The sequence below is a fragment of the Papilio xuthus genome, unplaced genomic scaffold (genome assembly GCF_000836235.2).
Source record: "Papilio xuthus unplaced genomic scaffold, Pxut_1.1 DF827461.1, whole genome shotgun sequence".
Taxonomy (NCBI): domain Eukaryota; kingdom Metazoa; phylum Arthropoda; class Insecta; order Lepidoptera; family Papilionidae; genus Papilio; species Papilio xuthus.
The window spans coordinates 1,160,172-1,174,343 of NW_013531188.1; the positions used below are offsets into that span (position 1 = coordinate 1,160,172).

General features: G+C 33.5%; 1 protein-coding gene across 1 annotated transcript; it reads left to right on the top strand.

Moving 5' to 3' along the window:
* The first annotated feature begins 9,806 nt into the window (after positions 1–9,806).
* On the top strand, positions 9,807–12,460 carry LOC106119265 (uncharacterized). Its single transcript, XM_013314180.1, has 6 exons — positions 9,807–9,902; positions 10,175–10,265; positions 10,766–10,897; positions 11,342–11,415; positions 11,798–11,905; positions 12,313–12,460. Exons 1-6 carry the CDS (start codon positions 9,874–9,876, stop codon positions 12,458–12,460), a joined length of 582 nt encoding a protein of 193 aa, XP_013169634.1. The 5' UTR covers positions 9,807–9,873.
* The last annotated feature ends 1,712 nt before the right edge of the window (positions 12,461–14,172 follow it).

Genomic DNA, 14,172 nt, shown 5'->3' on the forward strand with positions numbered 1-14,172 from the left:
ACAAGTAACTTAATGAGTGAAGACCCAACTTCCAGATTAGCAATACAAATATCTACTCTGACCTTAATCAAATAAAGCACGATTCAAACGAAGCGTCCAATCCACGCTGAGCCCTAGATACAAGTTTTGTAGTCCTGTTAACTTAGCCAGTCAATTAGCACTTGTTTGGTAAACTACGACCAATCGGTGACAAAATGATCGTACAGTGTACGATACTAGACAGTTGTAAATTACTTTTATACTAAGTAACCCTAATTCTTGTCACTCTTAGGGGTAGGTAGAGATTATGACTTTTCATTCGGAACGATATAGAAAGCTTGTTCGTCTATATCTGCTCTTACATGCTTTTTGGTATTAGGTACTTCTTATTCGACCTTTCCATTGGATTCATTATCATCATCATCATCATCAGCCCATTATACGTCGGTATATACGGTATGAAAAATAAATATTAACCGATTCGCACACCTAGAGAACATGCGTATAAAAGTTCATAAAAATCAGTCAAGCCGTTTCGGAGGAGTATGGAAACGAAAAAGTGACATGAGAATTTTAGATATAATATTTTAGATATAAACAAAGAAATGACTTAGGACGTGACTTATAAGATATCAAAATAAACAGTAAAAGGAGAAATGTATAAGTCAGAACATTTTAATGTCTGTACATGGTCTTGTAAGACGACGGAGCAAATTTGTTGTTCAAACTGACGTCTAATACCGACCGTCATCCACACGTAATATGTTCACACTTTAACTGACGTCTGTAAATCCCTAACTCTGGCTTTAAGTTTCACAATATCCACACTGAAATGAACCTTAATCCACTGACGTATGGGCTAGATCAGATTAATGTTCATTTGCGGATTATTTGTTGATCTTTAGCTTTAGCAATTTTCTAGAAACATACACATGGTAAATTTCAAGTTGTTCAGTCGCTTTCTTAAAATAAGGTTTTTATTATGCGGATAACGTACTCCTTAATTTCGTACGTAGATATTTTAATACAAAAACATACTAAGAGTAAATTATTTGCAGTGACTTAATAGATTATTGCATTTACCGTTGGTTTCTGAGCCTAAAATCTCTATCAAAAACATATCCTAATCTCTGTCAGTATCTTTGACAAAAAAGAGATAACATTTAAACGGGAGCTTTGGTCTTAGAAACCCACGGTGAGTCGTTTATTATGTAAAAGTAAAATTATAAACGCAAGCAGTTATTAATATTAAGCTTAGTGAAACGGATCATAGAAAAAGCTTCATGAGGTCATCATGTTTGTGTTTTTTTTTTTAAATATCATTTGAAACATACTTTGTGACTATACAGGGTGTGTTCTCCCCAAAATAAAACAATAATTAATGTTTCTCTGTTAGTTCCCTGTAACTAAACAACTGGATAGATTTTAATAAAACATTTGTGGTATGTGTTGAGTATACCAAAGCAGGTTTGTAGCCTGAAAATAATTCGTTTTACTTAACTTTTTAATTTACTACGACTGTGTTGCTATGCGCGAATTCAGCCAGTATTTCTCCGATACAAAATATCTAAATTCGATAATATTGAAACAAAGAATGTTGTTTGTATAAACAGATAGACAACTAAAAGCATTGTCATGTAATTTGTTATTGATTTCCAGTTTTTGCCTGTTGAATATTTCGGTCAACGGTCACAATGCCGACGAGAGCGGGAGACAAAGGCGTTATTTGCTTTTCACTCCAAATACCCAATGGGGCGTAAGTACGCAATATTATACATTTTGTATTTAAATTTTAAAAAACAAATCTACAAAACTCATGGACAAGAAAATATTACTACTAACACTATTATAAATGCGAAAATTTTGATGAATGTATGTTTGTTAGGTACCTCGGGAATTGCTCAACAAATATTGATCAAATTTAGCACAGATGTAGAAAGTCTGGAATAGTCTGGAAAAACACATAGGATTCTTATTAAGTATTTTTTAATTCCGCGCGGACGGAGTCGCGGTCGACGGATAGTATATAAATAACACACAATAAAAACCAATCATTGTATTTCCTGTGGATAACGACGTTAATTACGCAACGATCATTGGTTAATACAATAAATTAAAGCATTTTAAAAATCCATTTACTATGAAAATAACCTTTTTCTGTTCGAATTTCTTACTGACAATTTATTCTTTAGGTGTTCACAACCGTGTCCGTCCCTTTAAAAGCTGGATCTCTCGTGAGCGTCGCTTGGTTTTTCGAAGCAAACTATTACAACGTAGCAAATGCGACGTATTTCGAGCCATTACTCGGTGATATTGAAGTAAGTTAAAGATTTCTGTATCTATATAACAATAAAATTGGAATGTCTGTGATATCGAAAAAAAATCGCAGTTAAGGGAACATACCCATACGTGTTTTTTTTTAGTTTTTTTAAAGTTTTTTAAGACTGCATGCATACTTAAATTACTAGTGAATTATTTATTATGAAAAAGAACAACTAACGACTACGTGACAAAAACCTGAGACACCGACAAAATTTTTTAATTCAAACATTTGGCATTTACTATAAAAATGTTTGTTAAAATTGTAATTTTTATTATTTCAGTTCCCAAGTAAAAGAAACCAACGAAGTTCGAAAGCACCAGCAAATATTGTGACTCGCTCTCGTGTGTACGCTTTCATTGAGTCCATGCTCCAACAGTAAGTTTGAGACATAAGTTACGATATAAATAATTTCTGATATCCTAGTACAATATATTCATATCGACCTATCAATCTGACTTCACTAATGTCATAAATGCGAATGTTTTGATGTATGGATGGATGGACGTTTGTTAGATATCTCCAGAACGAGTATAAGGATTTATCTGAAATTTGGCATACATGTAGAACATAATCTGAACGAACACATAGACTACTAATTATTTTTTTTAATTTCGTGCAGATAAAATTTCGAGCGACATCTAGTTCATGAAAGTTTTTAGTTTAGTTAGTTTTTATTATAGTAAACACAGTGTTGATAAAAATTAAAAATCATACCTCACTCGTCAAAATCGGTACCAACATTTCGAGTACAAAATTTCATGGCCACAAAAACTATTAAACTACTAAATTAAAATATTTAAATTGACATTATTTAATTAAATCTCTATATAACAACATTTTCTGTTAAAAATAAAAAATAAAAAAATCTCGTGTTACACAGCTGTAACATTCTCGGACAAAATAAAAGACAACTTCCTGTACCAAAACTTTATAGTCCCAGCTCAAGTCTATTACGGCAGAGTCCAAAGTCATAATTTCGCGAGTCACATTAGATACTAATAAAGCTGACCGCAACATGTCTGACCCACGTAATCCAGTAATTCTACTGCCGAACACGGCTCACTGAGCGGTTCAGATAAATTACGACCTAGTGAAGCCACATACATTCATAATGACTGAATGATTAGGCTGTCTATACACTATATTAAAAAACTTACATTTGGCAAAACCTTAATTTTTTTTTCAAAACAATACCATCCAAAAATTTAATTATTAATTACTAAATGTGACATGAGCTTTCACCAACTGTGTGATTTTAGATAGCCTATAATCTTCCCTTATAATTCATCATTGAAATCATCATCAGCTATACGTCCCCACCGAGCGGCTCGGAGCCTACCTTAAGTTAAGGGTGATTAGGCCATAGTTAACCACGCTGGCCAAGTGCGGGTTGGTTGACGTCACACATATATTTGAACTTCTCAGATATGTGCAGATTGCATCACGATGTTTTCCTTCACCATAAGAACGTCGGATAAATGTACATATGTAAATCGAAAATCGAAAAACACATTGGTAGATGGCGGGATTCGAACCCAGGACCTGCAGATTGCAAGTCAAGTGCTTGACTACTGAGCCACCGACCCTTCATTGCGCTCATCATCATTCATGCAAAACTATTTTTCCAGATGAAAGTTATAGTTTTTCGGATTGTTATGAACAAACACTTTAATTAAATAAAATAGAATTATTCAAAGTTTTCTTCTAGAGTTTCGTTTTAAAACTCAATTTTAAAGATGAAGTTTGAAACCCAACTAGTACGGTAGTCATAAATTATATCAAAGCACATCACGTTTTATATGAGTCAAACGTATTATATATTCAGGGGGTCAAGGCGACTGTATGTCGGACGTAGATACGCCTCACTTCCGCACAGAACCTTCAAACTTTTATTTTCAGTTAGAACAGTCATGTAATGTTTCTTTTTATGTCTTCTCGCCAAAGAATGTTCGATTTTTTTGTTAGATAAAATTTAACATAAAAGCTACAGAGGGTGTATCTTAGGTGATGAAGCTCTGTGTATGGAAACGGGATTCATAACGCGATTAAAAGCATCACAGAAGATACATCCTGTATAAAAAATCTGCCTATCAATGTTCAATTAAACATGAACATATTTCTGTTATTACATTTTTTTTATATCAGAAGGTGGCAAACGAGCGAGCGGCCACCTGACACCGCTGAAATAGCGAAGTGACCGTTGCCCATAGACATACGCAATTGCATATGCGTTGTTTACCTTTAATCGACGGAGGAGAGTATGCACAGAAAGAAAATATTTTCCCTTTCCATGCATCCTCTCATCCGCAAAGTCCACTTCCACTTTCCATCCTTTCCTTATAAGAAAAAGGGTGGGAAAGGAAAGAGGACTAAATTAGGCCTCCGGGACGCACACTCATCAGACGAAACGCGCGAATTGCTTCCACTTCATGGCATTTCACCGGACGAGCCGGGACAATTCGTACGAAGATGTTAAAGCGTGCTCTACCACTGTTATTACATATACGAGGACTAAGAAAACATTTGAACATGGACAAAATCCGGGAAGCCACATCTCTATATCTTACTCTTCCTAACATTATAAATGTGAAATTTGGTATGTATCAATAAACGGATGGATGTTTGTTAGAAGGTCTCCCGAATAGTTCAAGGAATCTCGGTGAAATTTAGCACAGACGTAAAACATAATCTGGAGGAACATATGTTATCGTGTGCGTCAGCTATCTATTACAAAGTTACCATTTCATGTGATGAAAAACAAGTTTACTATTAGTTTTGAATTGAATATGCATCAAGTAATCATTTATTTTACCAACAAAACAACACCCTGTTATCTTGGAATAAAAGAATGCACATTACTAAATACCATATCGAAGTGGAGTTTAACAAAATCCATACAAACCTTAAGCAATATATTTTCCAATAGAACTGCCCAGCTTCCAACAACGTACAAGAATTCACCGCTACATGCGCTAAAAGTACAGCAAACTGAGCTTTTTAAAAAGAAAAAAGTTTTAGCAAATTCCAGTTATCAGGTGTTCGTAGTTACAGTTTTATAGGATATTAATCTTTAAAGATGTATGTGGGGGTTGGTTTAATCGGGTGATTTTCGCTCGCAGGCACGGTCAGGCGGGGCGGGCTTGCTTGCTCAGAGCTATTTGCGAGGGCTCCACATCGCATTTCTGGCATAACGGGGTACTCGGAGACGTGCTTCAACTTATACTTACGTAAGTTTTTATTTAATGTTATTCAGACTCTGTATCGCTTTATTTATTAGTCTTTAAAACATTTAAAAGAACAATTTTTAATTCAACATTCACCGTTGGTTTCTGAGACCAAATTTCGGCATAAAACATATCTTCATCCCTTTTATTATCTATAACAATACAGAGATACAATATAAAATACAATATTTGTTGGTAATGTTTAAATTACCGGTCAAAGAGCGATTTACAAAAAAAATCACTGAAAAAATTCTTCATATGAAGAATACAGAGCTTTCTCGATAAGCATCAATTTTAATCTATTTTTGAAAGATGCGAGCATGGGTGCCGCTGTGACGTGGTTCGCCAGTGCAGATTGCAGGCCCCATAACGTGCGTTGACTTCGCCGTCCTGGCTAATATATTCATAAAGTAATATGTTTTAAACAGAAATTTTGAACTCAGAAACTCACAGTTAATTCTTATATTCCATTTAATGCAAGAAGGTTTTAATGGATACCCATAATTATATAATCAAAACAATCCTTTTTTTTTATTTGTAGGCCATCGGCATCGATCTCAGAAGACGACATAGAAGATTGTTTTTACGAAGCGGAATACTATGGACTGGAAAATAAATGCAGTAACTACGCCCACGACTGCCCTTTTAGTCTTCTTGATTTCATTTCAATATCAATAAATAGTAATTAATAAAAGCGTCAATAGCCTAATGGTTAGGGGTACGGATTTCTGATCACGAGGTCGGGGGTTCGAATCCCGCCATTCGACTATTGTCGAACTTACTTAGTTGGAATGGTAAAAGAAATATTAGTAAATTTACAAAAAAACTTTTGCTAATATTTTCCATAAAAAATATATATATTATAATTAAATATTTATATTATATAAAGTTATCGAAATATTTTGTTTTTCTTTTTTTCTTACACTGTCGTTAAAATGTAAATTAAAAAAATAAAGTTGTAATTTTATGCAGATATTAAAGTGACATTTTTAATTACCGATTTTAATGTAAATGCAGAGGTGCAAAACCTTTTAACCGCATGCTATCACAAGCTTTAAGAGGATGCAAAGATTTCTGTCTGAATTTGTAAAACATTTTTTTTTTATAAATATATTATTTTAAAAAAGATTTCAAATATGGAAAATTTTATATTGATTTCATAATACTCCAAAAGATGGCGTTATATATGAAATAAAAATGTAATGATATAAAATCTTCCGGTTTTTTTTAGTATAAAATAGATTTTTGCGATAAATAAAATCTAGAAATTAGTTTAAATGATTGTGCCAAAGCACAAATCTGGAAGAATGATGGTTTTTTAATAAAATGTACTACAAAACTTTAAACATTGTGGCATAGTACTTTCTTCACTCGCCCTGATTATTAACATTTCATTAGTATGACAGACCGCCAGGTTCCATCCACACCATCTCGATGGCTGGCAAACCACAATCGTGCGGTTTGCGCGAAACGTCCTGCCTAGCACAGCGGCGTTGTGGAATGGTCTACCCTCGGCGGTATTTCCAAACCGCTAAGACTTAGGGTCCAAGAAGCGAGCTTATCACTATCTCAAAGGCCGGCAACACATCTGCGTTTCCTCTGGTATTGCTGATGTCCATGGGCGTCGCTGAACATCTAGTTGTTCCCGCTGCTCGTTTGCCTCCTTCTGTTATAAAAAAAAATGAAACAAAACAACTACATGACAAAACCATCACAAACAAAACATCTAAATGTGGACAAAAATACAATTACATATAGTTTTATATGCGGGTGTTCAACCAAAACCTCGTTACTGCGCCGCGTCGTTGCGGTTGACGCTGCAAATATTTGCATCCTGCTAAATTGCTTACACCGTGCACTCCGAACACTGCAGTCTGCAGTAACGAATATCTAAGTTCATCGCAGACTTAAGACGGGGGAAATGAATTTGCAGAGTTCCTTGCTCTTAAGCTCTTGTAAAATATGAAATATAATTTAGATGTTTAGTAGAAATTTGCTTTTAAGTACATATTTACAAACGTATTAATAATATTTTAGTACTGGATGTAGCCAGCGATTCAATACTCGCAGAATAAAAAAAATAGCCTATGTGTTTCGCCAGACTAAGTTCTACATGTATGCCAAATTTTAGCGAGATCCATTAAGCCATTCTGGAGATACCTTCCAACAAATATCCATCCATGTAAACTTTTACATTTATAATATTAGTAAGTTAGCCAACATTTTAAGAATCGTATTCATTTTAAAGACTTTCGTATTAAAATAAAACAAATAACACGTTTGTATTCAAGTAGCATTGAGTTCCGAAAACAGCAAACGGAAAATACAAGTTGAAATATTTTTCCCTCTTTTATGTTGGAGGCGTGGCACAAAAACAATTTAACGAAATCTCACTGTGAGGAGTAACTTTTGTGGCAGAATAGAATGGATTTGCGAGTTAGCGCATTCCATTTTGACACAAAAATTTTATCAGATTCTCTTCCTTTTACATATTAAAATATTGTTTTATTTAAGTTTCAAACCATCTTTAATATGATACATATGTATCACTAAACTCGAAATCCAATATTATCATAAATCTATTTATTTTCGGCAGGAAAATGGTTATAAATCATGAGTCGTAATAAGAATATTAAAACCAATTCTACCTATTTGTGAGTGAGGACACAGTACCTACAGATCAGTCCATTATCCTTTATTTAACACATTCAGTGCCGTCGATTACCAAATTACTTTAAAACCAAAAACCATAAACATGTTAATTCTGTCTATTACCATCATAGAAACAGAATTCGTATATGGGAAATTAATTCCAAATTTAACATTTATAGAATAGTTACAACAAATAGTTGAAAATAGAGACAGTTGACGTCCACCGCAACGTATAAATTGAATCCTTGATTGAGATACAGCGGAGACCACGATATGGAATGTCCGAATGCAATCAATCAATGCAATGTCGATCAAATATTTGTGCTACGCTTAACGTTTCTAGTGTACATTACAGCCTGATTAAATACCAGCGACATTTGATGACATTTATTCGTTCTAAAATCAAATCCATCTATTTTTTTTAAGAACATAAATGGTTTATCTGTCAGTCGCCAGCGACTCCGACCGGTTTTTAAAAAAACTTGATTAGTAACCTATAGGTTCTTCCAGAGTATGTTCTACATCTATGCAATTTTAGACAGATGCCTTCAGCCGTTCTGGAGATACCTTCTAACAAACATCTAGAAATCCATATTTTTATAATATTAGTAATATTAAATACTTCAGCTTACTTAATAATATGCAAATTGTATTTTCATTGCCTGTCTTAACTCTTGGTAGATAAAGAGTTAGAAAGAAAATGTGTTTAGTGTTGGTAGGGTAAAAGAAATAGTTTTTGTCATGTGCAATCCTGTCATAGGCAAATCGTAGAAAACCTGTGTACATTTTCAAATAAGATAGCTGATCGATCTTTATTCTTCGTGATTACTTGATTCAACAATAATAGAAAAAGTGGTTGTAAATCGAAAACTACGTCACTTTGACACAAATGTCAAGAAATTCTCATGGAACTTTCTTGGTCACGTTAAAAAATTTGGTGATGCATCTAAACATTGTTTATTGTGCTAAACAAAATCCAATTTCACTTTGTCTACTCTAGCATTTACTGTGATATTCCATTGTTGCGACATTTCTTATCTCTGTTTCTTTCAAAGAGAATGAACGGGACGACAATATTTTATATAGCAGTCGTATAATGTTTAGGAATACTGACATTTCGAGGGCAATTAGCGAGTGAAGTGGTTCATTTCACTAGCTGCGGTCAGCTCGTTGTCACATAGCGGGACTGAAACAAGTTAAACAACATACGACCAACTATGGTGCATCGATAAACGTGGATGATAAAATTGAATGTAAATAATTTAAAAGTAATAATTCCAACTTTGAACTGATCAGTTTTTCATAACAAAATTCAACAAAAATTCGAAATTACTATTGCTATTGCCGTAAACAATGTGATATTTACAGATATTGCAAGTTTTTTACATTTAGAATTATATTATGTGGAGATTACGGAAGTGTTATTTTCTTAGTTTTATTCTGAAAAATTCATAGCACTCTTTGTAATTAAAAAAGTATGTTGGTATTATAATTCATTCGTAAAAATATTATTCACTTTACTTGGTCTTACGTCGTTTTACAGAAACTGTGCACTATTTGTTAGCGTATGTATGATAATTTTGAACAGCAAACATTGTAAGTAACGATGGCATTTCGTTTGGGGCATTCAAAAAAGCTAAGTGTATCTGAAGTCAACATACAACAAACTGTGTGCTTTGTGTTAAAACTAATAAAATGATTTACAAACGTACAACATTTGTTATGTAAGTAAAAATGTACTTCATTAAAATTTCTTTATTCAAATCAAAAACATATATTTTCATGAATACCAATAATTTGTCTTATTTAATTGTAATTTTATTAATAACTAATTAATTAAATGGAAATATTTTTTATAACAATCATAAACAATTTTAATAAATAAATGACTAAAACACAAACGTAAACATGTCAGGTGTCACCGAAAAGATGAATAATTTTACCTAAACAAACTTTTTTTACGTTTTTTTAAATTTTATATTCAATTTTTTTTTAGAATGATCGCTATGTTGTCTACGTTAAGTAAAGGAGATATACACGAAATACAGAAGAGAGGTCTTATATTTCCACCTACCAGTTTATACGGAGTGAGTACACGAATATTTATTTCAATAAACAGTTTATAATATTAGAAACAAGTGAAGATAATTAACAGAATAGCAAACAGAGGGCCTAGCATGAATATTTGTGACAATCGCCTTCGTAACAATTATATTAAAATTATTATGAAGTTTTTGTTGTGCTTTACGTCCGCTAGGGGCGCTGCACAAATTTTAATACAAATTTTGTCAATTATGAAACAATGGCCATTGTCACAAATAATGATAGTCCAACTGTATAGAAATTGAAAAGCATTAAGCTGTGTAGAACTTAAATGTCCTTTTCCACTAACTAAGCTAGTGAAAATAGATATTAACGCGTACTAAACATGTCCAAAGCAGTTTTAATTTGCTAAGGAGGTTGAATTACTGAAACATTCGTATAAACGACATGTTTTTTTTTTTTTAATGTGTCGCAAATATCGTAGTACACTTTATTTGAATGCTCAATGTAGATTACATTGATCACTCAATGTTTTATTTTCCAGACTTTTGTGGCGATTGCTGTACCTATAGATATTCCGGACAAGAACGTCTTCGTGTCATACAATTTTGAGTCCAACTACAGTGTGGTTACCAACATAACTGAAATAGATGAAGTTCTCTTCCCTAACTTACCCGTAAGTACACAGTCAAGGAATTAAATTCGCTTCCCACTTGATATCGAATATCGCATAGCACAATAAGACCTATAATTTAGCGTACATTTATATTGCTATGTGTATATGACATCGGAAAAATAAATCATATTTCGTGTGTTTTCTTTACTTCTAATTAAAAACAAAATTTAAAAAAAATATATTATATCAGTCTGTGTGTCGCCAAGTAATCTCCGAAACGACAGGTCAGATTTTTACGGGAATTTTACAGTAAGGTAGCTTATGTTTGCTGGCGTATTATAGACAATATTTTCTTTAATTTTGCGCTGACGAAGTCCTGGCCGACTGCAAGTAATAATTAACCTTATCTGTTATATAATAAAGTAACAAGTAACAGTTTTGGGCCAGTACACAGAGTGATACAACAAAGTTAATTTTTCTAAGTAGATCTATTAACGTTTCCAGATCATCAGTTCCCGTCAAACCAGGAGTATAACGAGGGAATTAGCATACACAGTTCTCGAGGCTAGATTTAAGCAGTAAGTAAAAAATCGTTGGAAACCGCGTGACTTTCTTCCACTTTTGCATGACGTGACACACGATTCCGGAATTAAAAAGACCCTTCATTAGCAATGGCCTTCTAAAACATGCTCTACAGCCATGCCAAATTTCAACGAGATCCGGTGAGATACTTTTTAACAAATATCCATCCATACATCTAAACTTACGCATTTATAATATTAGTAATTAAAACATCGTTGTCAATTTCAAACCTTACACTATTCAAAAGGTCCTAAAATTAGCTCAAACCCTAAGCGTTATTCTATCTTTAACCCAGTTTCGTTCTCTTTTGATAGAAAAAACTAAACAGAATTACATGTACTATGTAAATTTGCTAAATTGAAGGTAAAAATGTTATAGACATGGTATGAATGGAAAGGAATGTTTGCTGCGGAACATCTGCGAAGCGGCGGAGACCCCACTGCATCACAACGGCCTGCTCGGACACATCATGCACATCATGTTCACGTGAGTGTGGTACCACCTTTATATTTTATTCCTACAACTTTGTCAAGTAAATATTCGTTGTATTTGAACTCATTATGTTTTGCAGTCTGTACCTATATTAAAACTATTGACTTTGACCTATAGAAGCTGTTATGCTTAATAATACTTATTTTTAACCGACTTCAAAAAGGACGAGGTTCTCTATTCGTCTTTATGTCTTTTTTATTTTTTCTTCGTCGATAAATCCGGCGATAATCCATTTTTTATTCGAAAGGTGTTGTCATAAAGCAAAGAGCTTACCATAGTTAGTGGTGACTAGGTCGTCAACTACTATAAGTCCTAGAGCAAGTTGGTTGAAAAAACATATCTTTAAATCCACCGCTGACATTTGTACAATAATTTGTAATTATTATAATATCTACTTCCAGACCATCATCATCGCGAGAGGAAAGCATCGACGACGCATACTACGAAGCAGAATTAGACGGACAGAACGGCAACTGTGACAAATACCTCGATGATTGCCCCTTCAGTTTATTCGATATTGTCACACGATTAGTTGAAACTCGACACTAGAATGTATAATAAAAACAATACTTCCAAATTTGTGTTACATAATTTTAATTTCTTCTTTCTTTTTTAAGAATCTACAAACGACGGTTGAAGGATTTTATAACTCAAATCTTTAGATTGATCATCTAATTCTTGCTAATATTATAAATGGGAAAGTTTGAATGGATGGATGGATGTTTGTTACAAGATATCTCCAAAACGACTTAACGGATCTTGATGAAATTTGGCACAGACAAAGAACATAGTCTGTTGTGTAAATTTTTTCATTAATTCCGCGCAGAGGGAGTTGCGGTAGAAAACTTGTTCATAAGTGAAAAAGTAATAAACTGTACAGTACATAACTCAATAAAGTTCAACAAAGTGACATTTCTCACTCCGCGAACGTTTGTGTGCACTCAAAGTGATTTCGGTACAAAGTGGCCCCTTCGTTTGAGTCATAACTTGGAGTCGCGAGGGCGGAATATATTCCTATGTTACCACTGCGCTTTATAACTTTACAAATAAAACTTTACAAATGCGAAAATATAACCGAAATATTTTTATTAAAAAATATTTTTTTTTAAATCTGTTAAATTAAAAAAATCTCAGACGGTTGTTGAATCGTACATCTTTATTTCAAAACAAAATAAATTTTTGAAAAAACATCTTTTTTACTAAGATTTTCATAAGAGAAGACAGTTCAAAATGATGGAGACCGATAATTCATGTAATGTAGATTTAGTTTGTGATATCTACACTTAGGGAGTGTTTAAGCAAGCTTCTCTGAGTGCGACCGTGGGATTCTGAGACCAAAATCTCTATATAAAACATATCGTCATTTAAACGGAGATTTTGGACTCAAACCTACGGTTAGTATAAGTTGTTGTACAGCCACGAGGTGTCATCTCGGCCACCTCAAGCCCGGTGAAGCTCTAAATGCCTCCTCAAGGCAAACAGTGGCAATCAGTCACAAAAGAATGAAGGATACGATAAGTAATGATACAAATTTCTATCAAAATGTAATTAACGAATATCCAAAGAGCAATGACTTTGTAGCATATTAACAGTCGAGTCTCACGATTCAAAGGAACGCTTTTAATTGAACCCTTTCTTGGAAGAATAAAAAGTTGTAAAAGACACTTTTTTCATTATTTCCACTTTTCAATGGCCTCTTGGAAAAGGGAACAAAGGATGAAAATAATGAAGCGATAGAGAAACAGAAATTTCTCGTTCGCACTTGATTTCGCGTAGCAAATAGCGATCCTTGCTATAAAAAGTAAAATATTTCTCGTTCATTTACATTTTTAATCACAAACATTCTATATTTACGAAGCTAGATTTAAACAACTATTATAAATAAAACTTACAATCAATTTAATCTTAATAATATTATAAATGCGAATGTTTAGATGGATGAATGTTTGTTTCAAGGTATCTCCAGAACGGCTGAACATATCTCGATTAAATTTGACATGTATGTAGAAAATACTCTAGAAGAACACATAGGCTACTGAGTTTTATTAATTCTGCGCTCGGAGTCGCGAGCGACAGCTAGTGGTATATATTCAAATAAATTCAAGCTTGATCCCTTCCCGCGTTTTTGAGAAAAAGGGTCTTGACAGACAGATGGACGGACAACAAAGTGATCCTATAAGGGTTCCGTGTTTTTCCTATGAGGTACAGAACCCTAAAAAATATCAAGAAGAAGACTAACAATATGATTTATGTAAATACAA